Below are 26,121 nucleotides of genomic sequence, written 5' to 3'. Positions count from 1 at the left end.
ACAAAGGAAATAATAAAGATCAGAGTGGCAATCGGTGAAATAGAAAATATTAAAAAAATAGAAATAAAATAGAAAAAAATCAATTAAACCCTAATGTCACGTTCGGTTCTCTTCTGCTTGGGGCTTGTGAGATTCTTGGATCTATGGAGTTATAGTTTTCATCAAATTTGAAAATTTTTATGTAGTTATATCTTCAAATATTTTTTCTGTCACTCTTCTCTCCTTTTTTGACTCCAATTATATGTATGTCGACCACTTGATATTCTTTCAGCTCACTGATTCTTTTTTCACTTGTTAAAATTCTTTTTTCTCTAGATTTCATTTTGTATAGTTTGTATTTCTATGTATTTAAATTTATCAAGTCTTCTATTCTGCTCTGTCTAATCTGCTATTAATTTTATTCAACATATTTTTTGTTTCATATATTACATTTTTCGTCACCAAAAGTTCCATTTGGATCTTTTGTGTGTGTATGTGAGGAAGATTGGCCCTGAGCTAACATCTTTTGCCAATCTTCCTCTTTTTGCTTGAGGAAGATTGTTGCTGAGCTAACATCTGTGCCAATCTTCCTCTGTTTAATGTGGGATGCCACCACAGCATGGTTTGACCAGCAGTGCTAGGTCTGTGCCCAGGATCTGAACTTGCAAACCCTGGGCTACCAAGGTGGAGGGTGTGAACTTAACCACTATGCCACTGGACCTGCCCCTGGATCTTTTTTTATATTTTTCGTTTCTTTCCTCATCATATATGTGTTTGGACATATGGAACATTTATTTTATAATAGCTGTTTTAGAGTCCCTGTGTGCTAATACTTTTCACCCCAGTACTTAGTTGTATATCTTAGTTGTGGGTCCTTCTAGTTGTGGCATGTGGGATGCTGCCTCAGCATGGCCTGATGAGTGGTGCCATATCTGCACCCAGGATCCGAACCAGCAAAACCCTGGTCGGCTACAGCAGAACGCGCAAACTTAACCACTCGGCCAAGGGGCTGGCCCCTCACCCTGACATTTCTTGGGGCTTTTTCTATTGATCAATTTTTCTTCTTGGTATGGGTTGTGTTTTCCTGCTCCTTTATGTGCCTAATAATTTCTGATAAGATGCCGGGCATTTTCAGTTTCGTGGTAGATATGTTGTGTATTGCTAGGATGCAGTCAAGTTACTTGGAATAAATTTGACTCTATGCTTATTTTTAAACTTTGTTATAGAGGATTCAGAACAACCTTTTGCTTAGGGTTAATTAATTATTTTAGGAGATAATGTAGATCTGGTCTCTCATGTGTGGCCTCTAGTGGAATCGTGTGATCATAATTATTTTTTAAACTTCAGATGCTTAAATCCTATGAATTATCTTGATCTTACATTAAACAAGTTCTGCTGACTTTACTTTTGACTCATTACCCTAACAGAAATACGAATAAGAAGCATGTATATGAGAATCTATGACACATTGTGATAAGTGCCATGTTAATAGCATGAATTAATTCATATAGAAATTCAAAGACGGAAGAAGTTAGTTATTAGTGGGGATAATTTCAGTGGGGTTGGAGAGAAATGGCTGACTCAGAGAAATTGAATAAGTTGCATCTATAGGATTTGGGGCTACGTGAGGTAACTGAAGAAGGGATGACTGGCTTCAGCAGTAGGTTATGCCATTCATTGAAACATTAAGAGACATATGTTGCCTAGAGTAAGAGACAGAGTTGGTGATTGCAGTGTTGCCTATGTTTTGGTGCATGTAGTATATGTCCTGGTAGTAATGTTAAGTAGGCTCTTGCAAATAACCCAGAAACTTCTATATGTGTATCTACAGTTTTGAGCTCCCTTCTGAGCTTTTTTGGTTATATAATTGGTAATTAATGTAAGCTTTCAATGAAGTAATTTTATCCCAGAGAGAATGTAGAGAGAAGACATGAGGTTCCATTATGATACCCTAGACAGCATACTTGTAAGAAGGCAGTATTCTAAAAGTTCCAACTGGAACCTTACTTTGCAGTATTAATGTTGCTTTGACAAAAATCTTAGTTTTTATTATACTAAAGATAACTAAGTCAGTTCTGGGTTTCTTTTGAATAGCTGGGCTGTTTATTGATATATAAGTAGATAGTACATAAAGTTAGTATCGAGATTTGTCTTACATATGGTAGTACAAGAATCACAAGTCAGGAGCATAATGAACGTTAGATCTAGAGATCTTGATTTCCAGCTAAATTTTGTGCTGCTGGCCTACCTCTACAACCGTGAGAATAGAAGTAGCAAATATTTTTCCTTATAATACAAAGTATTATATAATTATATAATATAAGGTAGATATAATTATACTTTTGGATTTAGAATGAAATCATTTTAGAATATTTTGCTGTTTTATTGTTTTATAATACAGTGGAGATATATTTTGAACATATTGATGCAAAAAGGAAAAAAAAATATTAGTCTTCTCTACCATGGTCATTGTTAGTGCCCTGGAAAAGCAATTAAATATGCAGCAATTTTCTGAACTGCTCTTTTTCTAATGTCACATTAGATTTAACCTAACATCCTGGATTGCATCGCTATTGTGGTATGTACCAAGTATGATGGAGGTACTCAACAATATTTCCTTGCATTGTCCATAATAAATATTTGCCCAAGAGTGGGTAGGGTGGAAGGGGAAGAAAGAAATGTTTTTCTCTTGTAGAGGAAACTTGTAATGTAGGACTTATTTAAAGAGTATTTATAGTCCATTGTTGGCCATTGGGTGTGTCATACTGTTCTATCCAGGTCTGAATATCTGAGGTAGTCAAGAAATCACTTCAGATTGAATCATATTTGATTATGTCTCTTATTTATAGTTAATTTTATCAATTGATATATGTCCTTCCATAGAGAAATGATTTTAGTGAAACCTCTTGGACATTATCCTTATGTCTCAGGATCTGGAGGGAAGTGGTGAAGGCACCAATCTAAGGCCATCTGGCCTGTAAGAGTACAATCAGTACTTTACACACTGATTACACATTATAGTCTTTTTTTTTAGGTTTTTTTTTTTTTCCGAGGAAGATTAGCCCTGAGCTAACATCTGCAGCCAATCCTCCTCTTTTTGCTGAGGAAGATTGGCCCTGAGCTAACCTCCATGCCCATCTTCCTCTATTTTATATGTGAGATGCCTGCCACAGCATGGCTTGATAAGTGCTGCTTAGGTCTGTGCCCGGATCTGAACCAGTGAACCCTGGGCTGTCCAAGTGGAGTCCTCGAACTTAACCCCTGCACCACCAGGCTGGCCCCAAACGCTTCTTATTGATACCCATATCTTTACATAGATCTTCACACCTATAGAATAGTTCATTGGGTTTTTCTGTCATTGCTGATTTATTATTGAGATGTTTCAACGTTGAAAGTCCTTTCTATTACAATGTAATGACCTATACTCCATTCTGAAGTAACTCTTGGCATTTCTGTCATTTGCTTAAGTATTTCCCACTTGGGGAAAAAAGTAGTTTACATGTCAATCCACCTTCCTGTCATAATTGTTCTTAAAGTTGAAATGAAACAGAAGGTAAGTTTTTATAAAGGGCTGTTTCATACTTTTAATGTCTTAATTTTATAAAACAAAGTTTAATGTTCCTTTAGGTTGCTTCATGACCTGCTTTTTTTAAGGTACAGTTGAGAGTATACATTCTTTTCCATTGATGTTATTAATATTTATTGCCATCAGATTGGCAGATTTGACTGGGATAGGACATTGATTCTGATAGATCAAAGAAAAATAATCCATTGGTTATAAAGCCTCTATTCCATGAGTACCTCTGATTCCGATGTCATTTACTCTATCTCGCCAGAGTTTAAGGTTCTTATATTCAGATACTGATACCCCTGAATGTGCATTTTGTCAATTGGGTTGTGGAGATATAGGATGGAGGGTACACGGCTATCTGTTGGCCCTTTTCTCCAAAAATAAGGAGCTTAAATAGAATGGTCTGTGTCTGCTTACCTGCAATAAAGTAATGGATTGATATTGGCAGGAACTTGTGGTTTGATGTGCCATCACTTCCATCAGTAAGGTTAATTGCCAACAAATGACTAAATGGGAATTTAGGGGGAATGCTACAACTGTCTGCTATGTTAGTGGTAACAGGAGTTCTGGCGCCATTTCAGGGTCACTATTTGTATCTGTCTATCAGAGTTAGAATACAGTTGTTTCTCTCAGTTTCAGCCTTCTCTATAGAATTTCTGTCAATTGTTTGACTCCATTAAGTGTGCAGAGGAAATAAAAGCCTGAATGACCAATCCACCAGGGGCTATGGATAGACCCTTTCTTTGTCCATACTCAGAGCACTGCATTAGGTCTCATTATCCATTTATAATAAGTGACCTCTGCCCCCTGGGTCATTGAAAAATATTCAGTGTGCTTTTCTGACACATAGGGCACCTTTCTCAGCAGACACATGAAACAATGGGACGTCTGGTAGTCTGGAGGAGTAGTACACATTGCAGGTTTTTAAATACACAGCCTTGTGCCAAATCACTCTGGCAAGTTTTTTTTCTTTGCTCTTGCATGCTTCATAAACGGGCTAAGGAGAGTCTAATGTCTGGAAGATGAATGTAGTGTTCCTTTTCTTTCTTTCTTTTTCTTCTAATTAAAAAAAAATTTTTCTTGCCGTGTTTTTCAGTTTTGTATTCTAGAAAGGATTTACCTTCATCTCTGCTTTTGCATTTCCTGAAAGAGAAATACAGAAAGATTTGGATATAGTGAGTGGAGAGAGCCATCATCTTTGGAAAGTTTTTGTAAAATATGCCCAGGATAGCTCTCGAGGTTATCTATGACATGTTAAAAACCTGTCTTCTGGTCCTCTGCTCTGCATAAACCAGTAGTGATTATATCTTTCATTGAAAAGTTTGGGAAAGGATTTGACACTTCCTTGGTCACTATATTTCTTCTGTGATATAAATTTGGACCACCCACCAGAAAGCTTGGCACATCTAGTGGTTTTCTCTCCAGCTCCCAGTGCGTAGACAGACTTGGGAAAAGATGGAGATAGCACAATGATTAGTGGATGAAATATATTTAGAGTAAGAAAACTGTCATGTCCAGAGCTTCACACTGTGTAAACTAAAGGTCGGCCTTCCAAGAGTCTTGACTACCAGTAACTGTGTGGCCTTAGAACAGTACCTATGTTAAGCACTGATAGGAGTCAGTCATTTACCTGCAGTATGTTGGGTAGGAAAAATAAAAGCTTAAGAGGCACATCTTTAGCAATTGGGATGAAGAAACTTTGAGAATAAGGGAAAATGTTTATACAAGTCCTTTTTAAGTTTTAGATGCATACATTCCATTAGTGAAGCCCTGTTCCACTCTTAGAGGCTTACTTATTTTGCATTTAGTGTCATGTCTGTTGGTATGCTCACTTTATTAAAATTATTTGAGACACACAGAGATTCACAGAAACCCGGTTTATTACAGTGAATTAGCAGCTACACTGTCCAGTAGAACCCAGGTCTTTATTTCAGCAAAGCAGTTTTCTTATTAAGTGATGTATGATGGCATGCTCTCAGATATTGAAACACAGAGATGTTCTCTCCAAAGAATGACCATTGAGTCCCAGCACAGAATATTCTCTCCAAACCAGTTATGGAAAACCATGTAGTTGTCAGAACTCTCTCCATGACAAGAATTAATGTATTAACTGGATTATAGCACCATTTGACAAATTGCTTACTAAATACATCAAAATTGATTGGACATTCTGTATTCGAATTGACAAATGGCTGCATTAGGAGAAGGAGGGAAATCCATTAATTATAGCGGCTCTCAACCATAGGAAATATAATCATATAAATATGGATTTTGTTAAAACAAAAATATCTACTTTATGGTAGTGTTGCTTATATGTGTACCCACACCTCTTTGCCATTAATAGAAGGGCTACTCTTAGCCACTGTTCTTTAAGTAATAAAAATAATGATAATTTTCTGCTGTGTTATATGTTTCAGGCTCTCCTGACCGTGTAATAGTTTTTAGTGATTGTTCCAGAAAAGTAGAAAATGCCAGGGAAACTGTAGTTCAGCCTTTCTGCTCAATTCTCGATTGCACCTCTATTTGTCCATCTTGCACTTGCGTTCTCATATTACTTAAGTCAAGAGCTTTACTTTTGCTTGGATGGTGTATAAACTTTTGTCATCACTGAATTTCTCCTTTTTAGGAAAAAAATTTTTTCTCATGATCTTACTTAGTGAAGGTAACCAACCCAGTGACCAAGGCATAAGGGAGGTGGGTGAATGCCATAGATTGTTTCTCTGCAGTTTGAATCTGTTCTCCTTATTATTGTCATATGATGGGAAGCTTTTCGCCTTGTGATTCTCTGGAACTTGGTGGAGAGATGAGAAACACTGAATTGCCTTCATGGCTTTTATACTATCAATTTCTTGCCTCTTCTACTATGCTTTCTTTGTATTTTATGACCACATGAAGAGCATCAGAACCACCCTTATATGATGTCAAGTCTGGGTCAGAGCTGAGATTTATAAGGGATATTTTGAGGCTAGTGGTTTCTTTCTTCTCTTGGGCACTCTGCTGCCTTCCAAGACTGTTTCCCAGGTGCCAGTGGTCCTTCCAGGGTTATGTCATGTGTATCTTTAAGTCTGAAACCAAATACATAAAATGAAATCTTCTAATTCCTCAGGGTTGTTACAGAGAATGTAAACTTGTGGCCCAAAATACTTTCTTTGTTTCAGTCACTACACGTAAATCTTCCTTGCATGTCTGTAACTTCCTTGTGTTGTAACTTCTGGTTGAAGTAATTTTTCTCCATTGTTTAATAGCTTTATATAATATCTCTGATCAGGATACATAGATGTTTATTAAGAAGAGAAAAATGAGTTAAGTTAAGGAGACATGGAATACAGAAATCATGGAGACTCTAAATCAATGATATAGTTCATATTTGGGGTAAACATTCTTGCATGTTTCATATGAAAATTTTAATTTAAAATAATGAACTTACTAGGTAAAGATACGTTGAATTGAGGCAATTTATACTTCAGGTTAAAACATGGTCTTCGGAGTTTGCAGTTCTAAATTCCATTTCTGCTAGTTGCTAGCTGGGTGACTTTGGGCAAATAACTTAACCTCCCTGGGCTTTAGTTTGCCTACTTCTAAAATGGGAATTAATGATACCTGCCTTACAGGATAGTTGTTAGATTAAGTGAGCTTATTCATCCAGAAAGCTTCACACATTGTCTTGGATCGAATAAAACTCACTAAGGATAGCTGTTGGTTGTAGGTGGTGTTAAAAGGAATAGTATCCTTGTCCTTTGAAGTCTTTCCTGCCTCTCTCAATTCCAGGTGCTTCGTGACTGAGATACTAGTCAATGGCACAGCTAAGGATGCTTTGTTGTTAACAAACAGCGGTGAAGAGAAGACATTTGTGCTAGATCATGTCTCTTCAGTTCTTAAGTTGTCACTGGACAAGTATGCCTCTATCCTAATGTGTGCATTTTCGACGCTATATAAACAAACTTTACTTAGCAATTCTCATTTATTGATGCAAATTGAAAATTTCTCTTAGACCTATTTGTTTTGGGCATCTTCATTCCCTTAGTAATTTATAGGAAGTGAAATTTTCTTAGTGTCCACTGCATTCTGGAAGTTCTTTTTGATAGTTGCCTTAATACTCTCAAACTTTTACCTAAAAAGATGCAACTCTCAACCTTAAGACTTCCAAAATGCCAGAAGAACATTTGATTTTCTGAGATTTTTATTGGAATCATTTTCACTATTCCAGTGAACCTTTCGTTTTTTACTCCATATTCTTTGAAGTTTATAATAAATGTGTTCATATAATATTAATTAGGTGATTTTCAAAACAAGAATTTTAGAAAGCATTGAGAGAAGAATAAAGAGAAGGGAGGGAGGAAAGAAGAAGGAAGGGAAAGAAATAGAAGAGAAAGAAAGGAAGAAGGAAGGACTATTTCAGTTTGCTATAGAGAATAGAAATTAAATGTTATACAGTAAACCAGAGCTAAAGGTATTAACATGGATGATTCTCACACATATAGTGCTTTGTGAAAACAACATAGTCCTGAATACTTCACATCTCATATCCTAGCCAAGGAAAGAATCAAGATGACTCCGTGTCAGTCTGCAGATCAAGAAATGTTTGCTCAGTGTTTTTCAAACATTCATGCAACGGTGTTTTAAAAAATGTTTATTATGGGGCCGGCCCCATGGCCGAGTGGTTCAAGTTCCACGCATTCTGCTTCGGCAGCCCGGGGTTTGCAGGTTCAGATCTTGGGTACAGACCTACTCCACTCATCAGCCATGCTGTGGAGGCGTCCCATGTACAAAGTAGAGGAGGATGTTAGCTAACACATGTTAGCACAGGGCTAATCTTCCTCAAGTGAGAAAAAGAGGAGGATTCGCAACAGATTTAGCTCAGGGCAAATCTTCCTCACACACACACAAATTTATTATGGAAATATTCAAACATACTCAGAAGTACGGTGAACAGTATAATGAATCTACCTATTACCTAGCTTCAACAATTAACAACATTCTGCCACTCTTGTTTCTTCCATTCATTTAAAATCTTTTTTTTTAAAATATATGGTGGATAAAATATTAAGAGAAAGCCACCCACTATTTATCTTTTTACCCATGAATACTTTAGTACGTATCTGATGATGGGCACTTTAAAAAAACAACATAACTACTGTGCCATTACATAATACATAGGTGATGCAATGGCAACAATTTGTGGAGATAATGCATTCCAGTAGTTTTACACTGTGGAGCAGTAGAGGGGCGAGCAAGCCTTGGAAAATGTTCCCTAATATTTGGAAAGAGAGAAAGCTCTATGGTGGTTGTGGGCTAGTGTCATCTATCTCATTCTTTCCCCTATCCTCTTGGTTCTATGAATTTTCTGATTTAGAGGTAAAATCTTGAAGATTTAGTTTCTCTGTTATATGGAACACATCATGGATCCTTAATGATTGTTTGAAAAGATTTTAAATTATGTTCTTAAGCATAGGTTGAAAATGTTGATGTCTTCCAAGTCTAAAAGCTTTTAACTCTCCATGCCAAGAGAACTTTGCCTCTTTTGCTTAGGCAAGAGAAAATCTGTACTTAATTCTTCCTGCTGTATAATGATCTGGTCTTAGCTAGTGTGTAACTAGATAATAAGTAAGTGAAGCATGGAAGAAGCTGCATTAACTCTTTGCAAAAAATGATTTTTGCCATTTTTACATTTACAAACAATTCCCTCCCGTTTACTTTTGTTTATCAGACTTTATTGTGGAGGCTGGACTGAGTACAATAGACGTTTTGCTCTTCAACTATGCCGTTGTAGATGGAATCAAGGACAGCAAGTTGACAATAACTGGCCTTTTGCTTACTTGTACAAGCTGGTACGTCGATGACTGAACACAGTTTATTGACCAAAGACGGTGGTTTCTTACCTTCAAGACCTCAGTTCACAATAGTTTCTGCATATTCTCCGCTCATCTTAGTCTCTGATAGAGGATATTATATTTTAAAGTGTTCCCTGCGTTTAGAATGGAGAATTATTCTCGAAAGAAATGCGTCTAACATACAGGCTTGGCTGTGGGAATACAATTGCCGCTGTTGAAGGATTATAGCACTAACTCTACCTAGAATTAGCACTAGGAGAGTCTAGCTTCTCTTAACAAAAACACACACTATCGTATACTTGAGCAGTTGCTAAAGCTGCTCCTATATTTGATCTGTGTGTGTAAACACAGAGATGATGATAACGGATATTTATGGAGTGAGAGGGTATGTAAGCACTTCTACCCCTCCTTTTAGAGAAAGTATCACTAAACCTAAGAAAATAAGGGGGAAAATGCATGACAATATGGAGTAAGCTCCACTTCTGTTTCATGTATTGGTTTTCGTCTTTCGTTGATGTGCATCTGATTTCTTTGTTTTCCTTTCTTGACTTCTTGGATTGACTGCACTAACTATATCAATTGTAGTGTGCTTATTCCGCAACTTTTTATAAATATAAATTTTTAAGTAGGTACATGGTATACACAATTTAAAAGATACCAAGGAACATTTAGTGGAAAATAAGTCATCACTGTCCCCAGCCCTCCTCATCCCCTTCTAGGAGGCAACTCCTATAACTAATGCCTTGTATTCCACACCTCTGTAAAGGTGAGCTTTGATGAGAACGGTTTTGTTGTTTAGATTTACAGTACTCCCCCTTATCTGTGGGGGATATGTTCCAAGATCCCCAGTGGATGCCTGAAACCATGGATAGTACCGAACCCTATATATACTATGATTTTTCTTATACATACATACTTATGATAAAGTTTAATTTACATTAGACACAGTAAAAGTTTAACAACAATATCTAATAAAATAAAACAATTATAAGAACATACCGTAATAAAAGTTAAGTGAATGTGGTCTCTCTCTCTCTTTTTTCAGTCCAAACCTATTCCTCAGTCTGTGCAAGTGTTACTTGCAGTAATGTTACTTGCAGTAAATGGCTTGGTGTCACATGTTACAGAGGATCCCTTGCTGAGGTCTTCATATAGGCTCAGTGCTTTCTGGAACAACACGTTGCCGTCAGTTGGAACACGTTTTCTGTTCATGTCTTCCACCCACAAACTTAATGCCTTTTCCATCGTGACTAAGCCCTTATCATGCACTGCGGTCAGAACTTTTGCAGTTTGAAGTGCAACAGCAAAACTAGCATGAATTTCTTTTCCCTTCTTCACAATTTCATGGATAGAAGGTTTCTTCTTAATGTAGGTCTTAGCGACCTCGGCATGCAATTTTTTTCCTTTCTTTATTAAGTTGAGAACTTTTACCTTGTCACTTAAAGGAAGCACTTTATGGTTTCTCTTTGGCATATCCAAATTGCCAGCATCACTCCTCTTGTGCTTTGGGGCCATTGTTAAGTAAAATAAGGGTTACTCTAACATAAGCACTGCAATACCACGGACAGTTGGTCTGATAATAGAGACGGCTACTAAGTGACTAATGAATGGGTAGTATACATACTATGGATACGCTGGACAAAGAGATTATTCAGGTCCCAGGTGGGATGGAGCAGGACAGTGCAAGATTTCATCACACTACTCAGAACAATGGGCAATTTAAAAGTTATAAGTTGTTTATTTTTGGAATTTGCATTTAATAATTTTGGACTTGCGGTTGACCACAGATAACTGAAATCACGGCAAGTGAAACAGCAGATAAGGAGGGACTACTATATATGTCTGGGTAGATTATATAACCCATGGTGAGACAAAGCTGTTATCCATAAGCTGCAAGCAAGATACAGCAAGATATTATACAGTTATAATATGATCCTTTAAAATGGTAAGGGTGGACTGACTTTTCTAGCTATCCTGCTGTTGTTTTAATGTATATATAATGTTGTTTGTGCTATGAGTTGAGTTGCCATGATACACATTAAATAGGAATTGTGTGCATCTTTCCAGGTAAATAAGCTCCAGCTTAATCTTTTTTTTTTTTTGAGGAAGATTAGCCCTGAGCTAACTACTGCCAATCCTCCTCTTTTTGCTGAGGAAGACTGGCCCTGAGCTAACATCTGTGCCCATCTTCCTCTACTTTATATGTGGGACGCCTACCACAGCATGGCTTTTGCCAAGTGGTGCCATGTCCATACCTGGGATCTGAACCGGTGAACCCCAGGCTGCCGAGAAGCAGAACGTATGCACTTAACCGCTGCACCGCCAGGCTGGGCCCCTCCAGCTTGATCTTAATTTTGAAGGGATTGTTGTGGTCTATTCAGTTCTCAGAAGTATATTGGGGCAGTTTGAAATTTTTAGTGGAGTAGCTGATCTTGCTAATAGCATGAAGCCATTATGTTTTATTCTTTCTCTTCATTTTATGATATTTAGGGTTAACACTGAAGAGCTAAACTAAATTATGAACCCTTTCAGACTACCCCCAGGTATAACTTGTCCAGATGCTAAATGTCAAATGACCATTATGGCAGCAGGAATAAGAAATGAAAGCTCCTTAGTTTATGCTTTCTGTGGGAATAGTCTATGATACTTTGGGGGTAGGGAAGAGGAGACAGAGCTGAGTGGGGAGGAGATACATGCAGTGTTGTCAGTTATCCGGTGAAATCTATTATCTCATAGGCAATGAGGATATGTCATTTTTCTAATTATATATTGCTGTGACTGTTCTTCTGGGAACGTGGAATAAAAGGAAAGTGAAACCAGAGATGTACAATGACTGACTGTTAGAAAACTTTAATAATTAATTAGAAAACATCTATAGTACCACAGGGTCAGGGTGCAAGGAAGATCATTGATCCGTTTAATATATAACGTAGGTAAAGCTTGTTCCCTTTTATGTATTGTAACACTTCAGCTGTTGTTGCACTGGTACAAGAAGTGGCTCCTAATAAGCAGAATAGCCGGTAATATACAGTGTTACTGCTTAAGTCCTCTGTGAATGAAATTCAGTGAATTCCTGTACATTTAAATGGAAACATTTATAAATCAGAAAGAAAATTTCTTTCTAGACCTCAGTAGAAATAGTTGCTCCTTTAATAAGAAAGCTACCCATTTCTTAGGGTAGTTAGGTGTGTTATTTTTGACCTGTGAGCATTTGTCCTTTTTAAAAAATTACTTTTAAAAAGGCCAGGGTTTAATTTTTGCCAGTTTGATAGTATGAAAGCGTAAGTTGTTTAAATTTGCAGGTCTCTGATTGCTACTATTTACATACATTTGTTGGCTGCTGTATTTCCTCTTTTGTGAATTGTTTGTTCATTCGGAAATGCCTTAGACCATTTCGCTTTTGGATTATTTGTCTTTTGAGCCTTTCTTTTTAAAAGGCGAATTTTACTTTCTATGCTAAGAAACTAAATTTCCAAGCAGAATTTCTTCCTCAGGTCCTAAGTGCTTTCTGATCAGAAACAGAGTTTGGTAAAGAGCCCTCTCATTGTATGGCTGCTATATAAACGCTGTTTTTAATAAGTACCAAAAATATATTGAAGTTTGTCCTTGGACGAGAGTTTATCACTGTTGGCCTTTGGGTGAACTTTGAGCCTGAGCTGTTTCATTCAAGGCAGCATGATGTCATTTAACTCACAAATTTCTCTGTTGCTGGAAAAAGGAATGTTGTTCCCCTAAATAACCTAAAGGACTGAATAACGCTGGCACGACATTATTCACCTCTCCGGTCTCCGCTAAAGACTTCAGCATGGGAAGGGTTTTATTGTTTGCGGAGGATTGGTGGGGATGTGGTAGGGAGCAGGGGAAACAAAAGCTGTGTCTGGTCCTGAATCTCAAGAATACTTTATTCCATTGCCCACTCAGCTGCCAGGATGACCCAGCTCCCACTCACTTCTCCAAATAAAAACCTTTGGGTCCATCTTTGTTTCATCGTATTAAAAGCCTCTAAATTTCTTTCTAGTTCTATATATTCAGCATATGAACATATTTTAGGTTTTTAATAGAAGCTAAAGCAGAGAGCTATGTCTCACATAAAAAACTAGATACCATTTGAATCAGCATTTTCCTCCTTATTTGAGAAGCAGTTTTCCCTGTTTCCAGTACCATTGAGATTCATTTCAGGGAGTAGAACAGCTTTTTAACATCTCCCAAAGTTGGGAGCGTGGAGTTCACCAGCAGCAGAACCTGTGGTTGATTAGCCATGTCCTCTGAAGCTTCCAGGACTGCAGCTAAGAGAATTTATTACTGGGAGTTCAAAAATGTAGGGAAGAACAGAAGAGAACAGAACCAGATAGATTTTCCCTTCACTGGTTTCATAAATAAGGGCTGCTCATTGTGTGGTATTGTGCTTTGTGTTAGTTTATGCAAAGAGGATGCTTCTAACCCATAAGTGGTTAGTCTTTTAACTTAGATATGCATTGTTAAATCCTTTTTTCTTTCATTGCTTGAAAAGCAAACGGTGCTAGGAGCAAGTAATTATTCCTTTTATTCTTTCATCCTAAGGGAGCACCTAGACCGTATGTACCCTGTTGTGAACTCCAGAGTTATGAGACCTGATTTTTTCCTGAATATCTAAACCATGCCCAATACACTTTTTAACCAATGTTAAAAGGAGACTTCAGCGTGTCACTTTAGATGTCTGTTAATACAATGTTTATCACTCTTTAATTTAGCCATTATTATTTGAATAGCTTAGTACTTTGTACCTATAGTTTAACAGAATCTAAATCAATACTTTTAAATTTCTCTAACGCCTATATACTATATTGTATGTGGGAAATTTTTAAAAATTCTATACTCATTCATCCTTACATTATGGTGCAGGAGACATCTAAAAATTCAAAACCAGAGAACTTGTGCAAACTATTTATAGATTTGAGAAGTTATATTATGAAGTGATATTTTCCATTGTGGAATATTCAGAATTTTGTTGTGTGGGATTCAGACTTAGGGACATTGTCAAAGGAGCATTTAATCTTTCTGTTCATAATTTTACTTATGTTGTTTTACTGATTTGGGAGTTTTTTGGGTTTAGATTAGCAGGACTGATTTGCAAAGGTCGGTGCTGAATCAGATTTGTTTTTGTTTGCTTTTCGTATAAACACATATAAAAAATAGAGAAGGAGAAACACACAAATACGTACACACACACCCCCATATATCACTGTAAGACAGCAAAATACACTTAGTGATTTTTTTAGCCTTTATTTACGCGCTAGAAGCATGATCTGCTTTCCTGAGAACACAATATAAACAAAGTCTGGCTCACAGTTGCCTCATAATGATCTGCTCGTCCTGTCCTTGCTTGTTGATCTATACTTATCAAATGCCTGTGTGGAGAAGCAGTACTTTTGAAGTTGTATTCTCTAAAGTAAATTGATAGTGTATCCTTTTTGTTAGATGGATAGGCTTGTCTTAAATTACTGTACTAAAGGTAGGGATAGAACATGGCAGAGATTTTTATTTTAAAATTCCATCTTCTTTTCCTGTCCCAAGTTTATTAATTATCTAAGAACGGTTGGTAAATATAAAAGATACTGAACATTTTTCTTTAAGTAAAAGATATGTTTGTTGGTGTCTTAAACTCAGGCTTGCAAGATATGTAACAATTTTTCTATAAATAAACTCTCAAGTTCTCTTTGGTGCCTCCATTCTAACAAATGTGAAAAAATTAATCTCAGTCAATTATAACCCCCTCCAAAATTGCACCTAAATTCTGTAGGGTTTACAGAGTGCAAAGCTATGAGATGGGAGAGTTGGGAACATTTTATCCCCATTGTCACCACTGAGATGTCCCAGTTCACTCCCTGATCATTGGTTATCGGTTCATTTAGGTCTCTTCGGCATTCATCCTTGTTTCTACTTCAAAGCCTTTTCAAAGCCTGTCAGTTCTCTGGACCTTGTCCATATTACTCTTGGACACATAGTAAATATTATTCTCATCTGCTGCACCAGGAGCTTGGAAAGGTTGTCACACAGTGTCTTGGCTCTGCAGACATACTGTGTCCACATCTCTTCTACCCTTGCACCATGTGGGATCTTTTGCTACTTCCTTCAACTCTACCCAAGAAGGAAGATATGATTTTTCACAGCTGTTCATCTCTAAAACTCCTTGGATTCTGTCATTTCCTACCCTTCCTACCCTATCCTCAGGGACCCTCTTTTTCCTTCTTTCTGTTTATGGTACTGTTGCTCCAGTCTCAGAATATCTTTCCTAATAATTGGCTGCTTAGAGAGCATGGAAGCTTTGCTCTTATTCACTTTCAAACTTTTTTTCTTATCCCAGTTCAAGGTTTTGGATTCTTTTTTCATAGTAACCTGGTATGTCATTGCTTCCCCAAGGTAGTGAACAGGGGATCTTCTTCCTGCTTGCATTGAGGGAAATTTTTAAATGTAAAGAAATGCGAGGGAGAGGGAAGGATATTTATTCTATGTTGAAACTGTTATCCTACCAGACTTGTATTTTTATATTGTGAATCTTCTGAATGTTTCAAAGCATTCTTAATTGGAAAACTGTTTTTTAGTAAACATAAGGTATAGAAACTCTTCTTATAGTGTCTCTTTAGCAATTTAGGATTGAGATTGAATGTTTCATAGATGTATGTTTGGTATTTTTACCACTTTCTCTGGAAAGCAGAGAAGGGTTGGGAGGATGAGGATTCTCTTTTAACTTTTCACTGTGGGAAATTCCAAATATACACAAAATTAGAAAACAATAGTATAATGACTCTCCACGTACCTATCATACAGCTTCAACAGTGATCCACTCATGAAACTAATCTCGTTTCATCTATAATCCTACTCCACCCCCCAGCCTTGCCATTGGATGACTTTTAAGTTTATCCCATTTTGGTGATGGATAAATAAATGTCCAACTATTCTGGTGTCATTACTTAGTCCAGCATCCAAAACTCCATCCATTTACTTAATACCTATGAAGTGCTTATTCTGAGACAAGTCCTGGCCTAGGCTCAGCCTATACAGAGTGCAATGTAAACTCTTGGAAAAATTCACATTAAGTACTGATGAGTTACACAAGAGTATCATTTTTCACTTCTCTTTAAAGCTTTCCAGTGTCTTTCTAGCACATTACCCTAGCGTTATTTAAAGAAAGAAATAAGGGGCCGGGCCGGTGATGTAGTGGTTAAGTCTTGCTTTCTGCTTTGGTGACCTGGGATTTGTGGGTTCGGATACTGGGCTCGGACCTACACACCCCTCATCCAGCCATGCTGTGGTGGCATCCCACATATAAAATAGAAGAAGATTGCCACAGATGTTAGCTCAGGGACAGTCTTTCTCAAGCAAAAAGAGGAAGACTGGCAACAGATGTTAGCTCAGGGCCAATCTTCCTCACCAAATAAAACAACACAACACAACACAAAACAAAACAAAACCCTTTCTCAGAAAAGCAGATCATGCTTCTTGCGAGTAAATAAAAACTGAAAAAAAAAAAAATCACCGAGTGTATTTTGCTGTCTTCAGGCGATATACCAGGGGGGATTGGGGGATGTATGTATGTGTGTGTATTTCTGTGTATGTATTTTTATATGTGTTTATATGAAGGATCTGCTGGTTTATATGGTTTAGATGAAGGATCTTCTAGTCCTCCCTCCCTGCCTCCTTCGTCTTACTGACTCATCTTCCACTCTCAACCTGTCTGACCACACTCAACCACACGGGCCTCCTGATATTACTGAAACATTTCCTGTATGTTTCCACTTCGAAATCTTTTTATGTGATACTCTCTTTGTAACATTTCCCCCACAGATATCTGCATGACCTAGTCAGTCTCTCATCTCATTAAAATCTTCTCTGTCCTCTGCTGCTTTCCAGAGTATATCCTGACCTCTATATATTTGTCCTTAGTCACCTTCTTGACTAGTATTTAGCGGGTGGGGGTTTGAGGGATCCTCTTTCTCTGTTCTACATTAAGAATTTAATGTAAAATGTATTTATTAAAAAGATGACAAATGGTTTGGGAACAACTCAGCTTTGAGCAGGCATGAATTTACTTATCAGTTTTACAGTATATACCAAAGTTATTTCCAAGAGGATGCGTAAGTATTAATTAGATAATTATTATGGTATTCTTTTGTTCATGATATCATTCAAAATCATAGAAAAGCAGGAATCATGCCAAGTTTTTGTTGGGATAATAGTAAGAACTTTTGTTGGTTCATAGTAGGGAGTCAATAAATGTTTGTTGAACCATTTTATTGCTTTGACTAAGCGAAGGTTCCTCTCCGTATGTGAAAGTAGGCCCTTTGTATTTTAAGCCTATGTCCTACCACTTAAGAATCAGGGAAACTACTGAAGTATCCAAAAAAAATGAAATAGTTCTTTGAATAAATGAAATGTTTCAGGAACTAAAAGTTTTAAAATTAAAACTGCATTTTTGTGACTTCCATTTATATGAAACTATTAAATAGACTCTTAAAGAATCTTATTATTTGACACTTGTTTTAAAAATTCCTTCCCAAATTATAGGAACTGCGTCAAATTGATTCCTTGGTTAATTGGAGGTGATTGAAATGTCCTAAATCTTGGAGACTAGGAAATACACTGGTGCAGTGTAATGGAACTGTCCTTGTTCCTTAATGTACTTGTGCTGTTAAGATGCAGTTAGTTGTTTCTTTCTTTTACAGAGATATATGTCATGACTAAATCCCTGCAGATTTTTTTTAAAGTGTATTCTTAATTGGAGATCTTTCTTATTCCTAAGAAATTCGGTGTTTTTTCTTGTTCATTAATTATTTGAATTGCCTTTGTGCATTAAATGTCATATTTTATCTTATAAATTATCACAGTATCCAAGATGGTTGTGCCCACCTTCATTTTTCCACTGCATGGATTAACGTTGTTTAAATGTGTCTTTTTTTCTCCTCTAGTGGTTCCCCCTGGAAGTCCTGGGCCCATTACTCGGCATGGGTCCTATGACAGTTTAGCTTCTGATCATAGTGGACAGGAAGATGAAGAATGGCTTTCTCAGGTAAAACTGTGAAATATTTGGCCTATTATAGTGATAGAAAACAGAAATCCATTTTCCATTTGAATTTTAAAAACTATTTTCCTTAGAGGAAAATGGGCAGAATTGGAGACTCTTTTTAGGATCACCAATAGTTAATCGTCTTTCCATGTGAAGAATTTCCCATAAATATTGCTGCAGAGACACATATACATATATTTTATATATACACTTTTATATAGATAGATACACACATGTATATGTGTGTGTACATTAGCTTTCATATAGAGGGCATAAAATATGCATATCTTTGAAACAATCCATTTATATCCCTTAGGACTTTGGATTTTAGGTGGACTCTTTGGGTTAAAATAAGAATTGACCTTGTTAAAACAGTGAAGCCATTCAATAATCCTTGGGATTCGTTTTGCGGAGCCTATATTTTCTGCAGATTGAGCTCATCCTTTGATTAGGAAAGTTCAGCATTCTAGTCTCAAGTCCTGATTGTGCCCACCTGGGCCTCCTTCCCTAAACTGGAACGCTGCTTCAGTGGTTTCTAGACCAGTCCTGTGACAGCTTCCACCGACCCTTCCTCCCCTCGCCAGGTGAAGCTGTCTTCATCTCAGAGGCTTTGAAATAAAAGATACTTGGGCAGATTTCAAAATGATGAGATTACAAATGACTTCGTTACAAATGCTGTTATGTCTGCCTCCAGTCTGACATCATCTGGTGAAGTTAATGACCTGTCTCAGGTTACCAATCCAGCGGCTTTTCAGCAGACAGATGCCTCAGTGGAGCCCGGTGCAGTTTCGTTGCTTTCTTGGGGAGGGTAGCTGCAAAACTAAAGGGTATCTGGAAACTGGAGAGTCAGATTGTTTCTAGGTGACATACGTTTCTTCACACCTAAAGTATTCACGGAAAGCTCCTTGAAGGAGGGTCGATGCTTCAGTTCCTGGCATATGAATGCCATGATAAAGGGAAAAAAAAAGAATGCTGGCAAAGAAACCACTGTCCTTCACTTCAACTTTTCAATTAGAAAAAGGGGTAATGTGTGCTGTCAGTGTGAAAGTCTACACAATATGTTTGTACCGCACACAACAGGGGAGTGACTAGGAACATCTGGCCATTGCCTCAGTGAAATCGCAGAGGCATCTGTTTACCTCTCGGCTCTGTGACACGGATGGTTTTGAGCTTAAAATACACAGAATGCTTTATCTGTGGCCTAATTTACATTGCTGAATACAACTACTTGAATCCGAAATCACTGTCCTAAATCTGAGTGGTTTTCTCCCTGTGATTAGTGGGAATGTGAATATTGTTCCAAGACCATGATGCTTTTGCCCTTTAGGACTTACAAACACAGAGCCGCACTCCGTGAGCCTTTTCAGTTATGTTTTGTTAAGAATTAATCACCACGATCAGAGAAATGTGATTAAATATAAAAGAACTCAGGGCAAAAATAAGGCACATGGGAAGTCAATTCCATAAAGTATGTGTACACAAACATGGATGTAGCAATTAAAAGACATTGAGAAATAGCCTTTCACCAAAGGTTTCTGTGTTTAGTCTCTTATTCAAGTTGCTGACTTGTAAAATCATATAATATGTTTATTTTCCAGTTTTACCCAGTGTCTTCTACTCTCTGCTTTGTCTTTAACATATTTAATATTGTATTGGCAACATTCCCTACCCTCTCCATAGAGCATGAAATTCATAAAACATTGTGGTATTACTGTTTTGCAGCACTTAAAATACCTGTGTCCATGTTCATGGTAGTTGAGAAAACACTCTAAGTAATGGCATTTTGAAGACAAATCTAGTTTGAGAGAAAATATATAATACTCTCTTCATGTAAAAGTGATTTTGGGGGATTTTGAAAGCAGTATGGTAAATATTACAATATTTCATTGTGGGAAAAAAAACTGGCTTTGGGTGTTGAAAATTATTTCAGACCTTTTCTTTTCCTTGGATAGTTCAAGAACAATTTCAAGTTTGTCATGAGCTTGATCCTCAGTGAAGGAATTACTTTTAATCTGTGGATTGATAGGTGTAGTATTCCATGCATGCTCACAAAGTGGTAAGTACTGTCTAGAATGAATGAAAAAGGTAGTCCTTAGGGAGCTGACACTAGTTATATGAAGCAGGCAACTGGTCTCTTCACTCTCATGTGATTTTTGTGTTGTGTGTGTGTTATGTGTGTGTATTTACATTCGTGTATATACGTATATCTTCACACACAGACACACTCAAAATGAAATTTTTATTTTGGTGAAAACCAGTAGAGGGATGTAGTGAATGTCTGTATCGGCTGTGATTATCTTGCCTTTTGATTGTGGCTGCCCTGTCCCTCTCCCACTTGGTTACGCTGGGCTCCTCGGAGACTGTGTGTGTTCAGAGATGGGATGGGGGGATCATGCAAGACTCTCAAAGGAAGGTCATAGTACATTTAAGTGAAGATTCCTAATCTGTTCCAGGTAGAAATTGTAACACACACGGGACCCCACAGACGTCTGTGGATGGGTCCGCAGTTCCAGTTCAAAACCATCCATCCCTCAGGCCAGACCACAGTCATATCATCCAGTTCCTCTGTGCTGCAGTCTCATGGTCCAAGTGATACTCCACAGCCTCTTTTGGATTTTGATACAGATGATCTTGATCTCAACAGTCTCAGGTAAGAAATAAGAGGAAGGGAGTGATTTGACCAGATTAACATGTTCATTCATAATGAGCATCTTGTGTAATATTTACATTTCCTCTTTTGGCACAGTATCGTGTTACAGAATACATTCACTGTGAGTTGTGATTCATTGTTATCATTGGAGATCTTATGTGGGATCTCATCACGTCCAATAAATATTTATGTTTTTGAATTGTATTTCCCTAAATCTAATATTCAGTACACTTTTTAGAGCCATCTCATTTTATGATGCCTTACTCATGTTTCCAACTGCTTAAAATCTGATGATATCTTTCCTAATCTTTCGGATGTTTTGTCTTTCAACTAAACTTCATCTCTCCTAATCTGGCAAAGTCCATCTTTTAGGCTTTAAAAAGTTTTTGGATGAGAAAGTGTTGATATAAATTCACTTCTAGTTTATCATCTATATAAGGATGAGAATATATAGTTTTTTATCATATATATTCTCTGATCCTCACTTATGAGAATCATAACGCAAAGTTTACAAAGTATACTTTTTATGATTAGGGTTTTTTTTTTTTAATGCAACTGAGAACTTTTTGAATTTTGCAATCTCAGGTTTGTGTAGTAGTTTAATTTGTTACACTAAGACTTGACACATTAGGGTACAAGAGACAAGGAAGGGCTCAGACTAATGCAATATTAGAATCTCCCTTTCCTTGTTTTCTCTCGAACAAAGTTCTATAATGTATCTTTATTTGAATTTAAAATAGCCCTCTGACCCTTTTCTTGCATTCTTTTTTTTTTGGTGAGGAAGATTGGCCCTGAGCTAACATCTGTTGCCAATGTTCCTCTTTTTGCTTGAGGAAGGTTGTTGCTGAGCTAACGCCTGTGCCGACCTTCCTCTATTTTGTATGTGGGGTGCCACCACAGCATGGCTTGAAGAGTTGTGTATAGGTCTATGCCTGGGATCTGAACCTGTGAACGCTGGCCCACCAAAGCAGAGCGCACGAACTTAACCCCTAAACCACTGGCACAGCCTTAACTTTTAATTTTTTATAAAAATTGTGGGAAAATATGTCCTTATCATATGTTAGAAATATGTTTTTATCTACCTCTTTGTCAACATTGATAACAAGTCTTTGCAACAAAGCAAAAGCTGATGCAGAGTGGATTAATTAAGCCTTGATGTTTTTCTTAAGAATAACTCATATAATGAAACATGTCTCTTTTAATACCTTTTTTAGTGTTTTAGTTTTCTGTTTGTTTCATTTGCTTTCTATTTTATTTCTATCTTCCATGTGTTTTTGCTTTATCTTGTCCAGTGTATTTTCTTCAGCTTTCAAGAAAGGGCACTTTTCCCCAAGATGTCAGGCAATAGTGACAATACAGTGGATGCTAGCTCAGTTTTCACTGCTACAACTTGTAAAATATGCTCTAGTTTAGATAGTCAATCCATTGTCAGGAAGTCAAGTTGAGTCAGTCCTCAACTTAGTGATTCAATGCATAGTCACTCATGTTTATAAGTCACTTAGTTACTTAAATGTTAATAGTAAGGCATTTAAAATAGACAACCCATAAAGCTATGTTTATTCTCTTTACTGAACTATTCGTAAGGCTGTTTCTTTTTTTTCTGATGACTATCATCCGCTGCTGCAGTCAGACCCTGGCCCTTACCTTTGGAGGCCATCTCTGGCTCCTATATGTACAGCTCTTGTTTTGTGACCTCCTCCAGCTTTCCCAGTTACTCATTACTTCAGACATAATCCTTTGTCTAAGAGCTATCTAACTTGCTTCTTCAGGCAAAGCTACATTCCTGAAATCCTTCCAGACTTTTCTTCAGGGACTTTCCTTTTTCTTCTGCTAGAGAGCTCCCAGTATTTGTTATCTAAATGACTTTAAATTGTTTACATTTGATTAGAATGTTGTCCTGTTTCTTGGACACATATAAACTTTAGAAACCTTTATATTGGGTCAAAGGTTTATAAATTTCTTTTCATTGGACTTGTAATTTATATTTAAAAATTTGAGCATATAGTCCCTTGGTTAAGCCCTTAACCTCCATTAGAACACAATTTTGATGGGAAATTCAGATTTGACTCACACCATTTCAATTGCAAGTGTCCTGTTTATGCTGTTTCTTACCCAGCGTCCAGTTATAAATCCAACTATTTCTGTTCTCTTCATTCTTGTGTATCATCACTCTATCCTGGCTCCTCACCCCTGTTCCTTCTACATTTCTTTAGGCTTATGCACACTGGCACTACGGTTGTTGGCCTTACTTTGTCCTTTAAAGTGGAGGCTTTGTTTAGGTTTGTTTGGCTCAGCTGACCCTTTATGCCCAGTACCTTGTCCTATCCCGCATATCACCAGGAATTGGGTCATGCTGTGATAGCCTGCCTCCCTGTGTCCTAACCAAAATCAGGAGCAGGCAGGTGTAATGTTGACTGCCATATCCATATGGGAATCAGGCGTGGCTTAACCTCCCTCCTAGCGGCTCGTTACTCAGAGCAGGGTTTAAAATGTAAAAAAGCTCAATGAAATATTTATTAATAGACCTGAGAAACACATAATGTAAAAGAAGCTGAGATGCTAAGTCTAGTTTTCCGCTCAAGAGTAGCTCCTGAGAAATTGGTTACATTTTATTTTATTTTTTCATCTATAGTTAATTAACACATCCATCAACTCACCTATTTATATATACGTGTTGTGATTTTTTTGTGTGTGAGAACAGTTAAGTTCTACTCTTTTAGCAAATTTCACTTATACCATACAATGTTATCAACAATAGTCACCATGTTATACATTAAATCCTCAGACCTTGTTCATGTTATTTTATTTTAATTGATATGTAGTTCACATAACATAAAGCTCACTGTACAATTCAGTGGTTTTTAGTATATTCACTAATTCCAAAACATTTCCATCACTCCTACCAGTGTGTTTTTATTTTTGCCTTTTTTTAATTATGGGAGAATTTCAAACATATACAAACATGTAAAGTTAAAGAGAATAATAGAATAAACCTCTGTGTATCTGTTGCCCAGCTTCAACACATCGATTCATGGCCAGTCTTGTTTCATCTGTAGCCCCATTCACCCCCCACCCACAGCTCTGGATTATTCAGAAACCGCAGTATAAGTTGAATTAATAATAGAAAATTTATTAGCCCACATCAGTTGTTTAGATCAGGAGGGGGCTTTACTTTGGATGAACTGACTATATCTGACAGGCTAGTTTCTTGTTTCTCTTAAGAAACCAGAAACATCTTTTCCAGAAACTGCTCCTCTTTTCTCACTGGCCCAAATTTGCGTAGGCTTGCCCCTCCCAGAGCTAATTAATCTCTGCATGAGATGATGGGATTACCATGAGTGGCTTAAAAAAATAAGCTGGAGTAGAACGAATATTGGGTAGTACACCATATTGTCCACTGTAACCGTGATCAGTATTTGTATATCAACATTTCCAACTTCCAACACTAGATCAACTGCATCATCCTTCATCTCCCTCCCATTTCTTTCTTTCATACAACAAGTACACATACCTTCAAACTGTGCTTTCAATAACTGCTCTTTTTCTGCGTCCATACTTCGCATTTCAGGCTTCTATAATTTGCCCTGTGGTGCTTATCAACCTCTTATTCTTCCACCAATATCTATCTACTCTACCGTCTTTGCTTCAGCCAAATCATGCTCCTTAAGACACCTTGCTTTTATCATGCTCACTCACAAATCCAGGTGTCCGCTTGCTCTGGTTCTATGCTTGAAGGGCACTTCTTGCTCCTCGGCTTATGTACATGTCCTGTCGCTGTATACAGACCCCATTCCTGTTACAGCTCCACAGGATCTCAAGCTGCTGTGGACCGTGCATTCATTCCTCCATTACCTCGTGTGAGCTTTTCTTACCTATTTCATTCATTTTCATACTTTAGTTTTCTTTTGCATCAGTTATGAATGTGCTGAACTGTATATCCATATGTAGACCTTGTACATCATGTTTTGTTTCTGCTTGTTCCTACAATAATACTGATACACGATTAATACTCAGCAAATACTTGTTGAGTGAATGAATTACCAAAAACGCATGCTTACATTGTTATAACAAGTTTTTCTTTCTCTAAGTTGCCTGGGACTCTCAAATCTTTTAGTCATACAGATATTTTTATGTTAATAGTATTAATGTAATACAGCTGGAAACAGACTTGACATTTATAGATTCATCATTCTTAAGCAACTTGAAATTGTATGTAGTAAATTGAGGTTTATCTGAGTCTCTGATTCTTACACGCTAATTGGTAAGTTTATGGAAGTAACTTGGTTACTAGGTAGCAATCCTAGCTAAAATCCTGGCAGCTACATCTCAGCACAGCTTTGTTATCCCATGCTTGTTGTCATGTATAAAGTGACTTTCATTAAGGATTTTAAAGGAATTACTCAAAATTTTGCATCTAGTATTGCTGCCTTTTATGGAAGACATTAGTAGCTATGGTGCTATTCATGAACTTGAAGCTTCTCAAACCTCTTCATTTCTGTCCCTTGCAAATGCCAAAGGTTTCAGTATAAAGTCAGTTGTTTCCTCTCCCATTCTACTTGATTTATCCCTTTAAGTTAACGTCAGTTTTGCAATCCCTTACTTAAAATCTATTGAATAACATACAAAGAGAAGAAGGGGTCCGCAGCGCAGGGAGTGTTGGCTGTGCTTTTAGCCTTATGCAAGAATTGGGGACTGCAGCTCCTCTGTTTGCCCTGCTTTAGAATGAATGGTTCTTTAATGGATTGGGCTATTCCAGCATTCCTGATTTAAGGTCTGTTGTAGCAAGCGACAGTTTTGATGCCAGTAACATATGTGAATTAAATTAAATTGCATTGCAGGATCCAGCCGGTCCGCTCTGACCCAGTCAGCATGCCAGGGTCATCCCGTCCAGTCTCAGATCGAAGGGGAATTTCCACCGTGATTGATGCTGCCTCAGGTAGAAAACCACTTCCAAAACGTTTCCTGGGTAGTTCTGTGCAGTTTTTATTTCTTTTCTTGCACAATGTAAAGAAGAATTTTTTTTTTTTTACCTTCCTCTTTGTTTTTT

At 37.3% G+C, this 26,121-nt stretch overlaps 1 protein-coding gene across 22 annotated transcripts in view; it reads left to right on the top strand.

Annotated features, from left to right (window-relative positions):
- Positions 1 to 26,121, top strand: part of BCAS3 (BCAS3 microtubule associated cell migration factor) — a 569,320-nt gene that overhangs the window by 286,610 nt on the left and 256,589 nt on the right. For all 22 annotated transcript variants that reach the window (XM_070562375.1, XM_070562376.1, XM_070562371.1 and 19 more), the window contains 3 exons: positions 18,327 to 18,427; positions 20,878 to 21,074; positions 25,913 to 26,010. In XM_070562375.1, the coding sequence (XP_070418476.1) occupies positions 18,327 to 18,427; positions 20,878 to 21,074; positions 25,913 to 26,010 (396 nt within the window). The remainder of the gene's footprint in view (positions 1 to 18,326; positions 18,428 to 20,877; positions 21,075 to 25,912; positions 26,011 to 26,121) is intronic.

The sequence above is a fragment of the Equus przewalskii genome, chromosome 10 (genome assembly GCF_037783145.1).
Source record: "Equus przewalskii isolate Varuska chromosome 10, EquPr2, whole genome shotgun sequence".
Lineage (NCBI taxonomy): Eukaryota > Metazoa > Chordata > Mammalia > Perissodactyla > Equidae > Equus > Equus przewalskii.
This window is presented reverse-complemented; position numbering and strand designations above follow the sequence as displayed.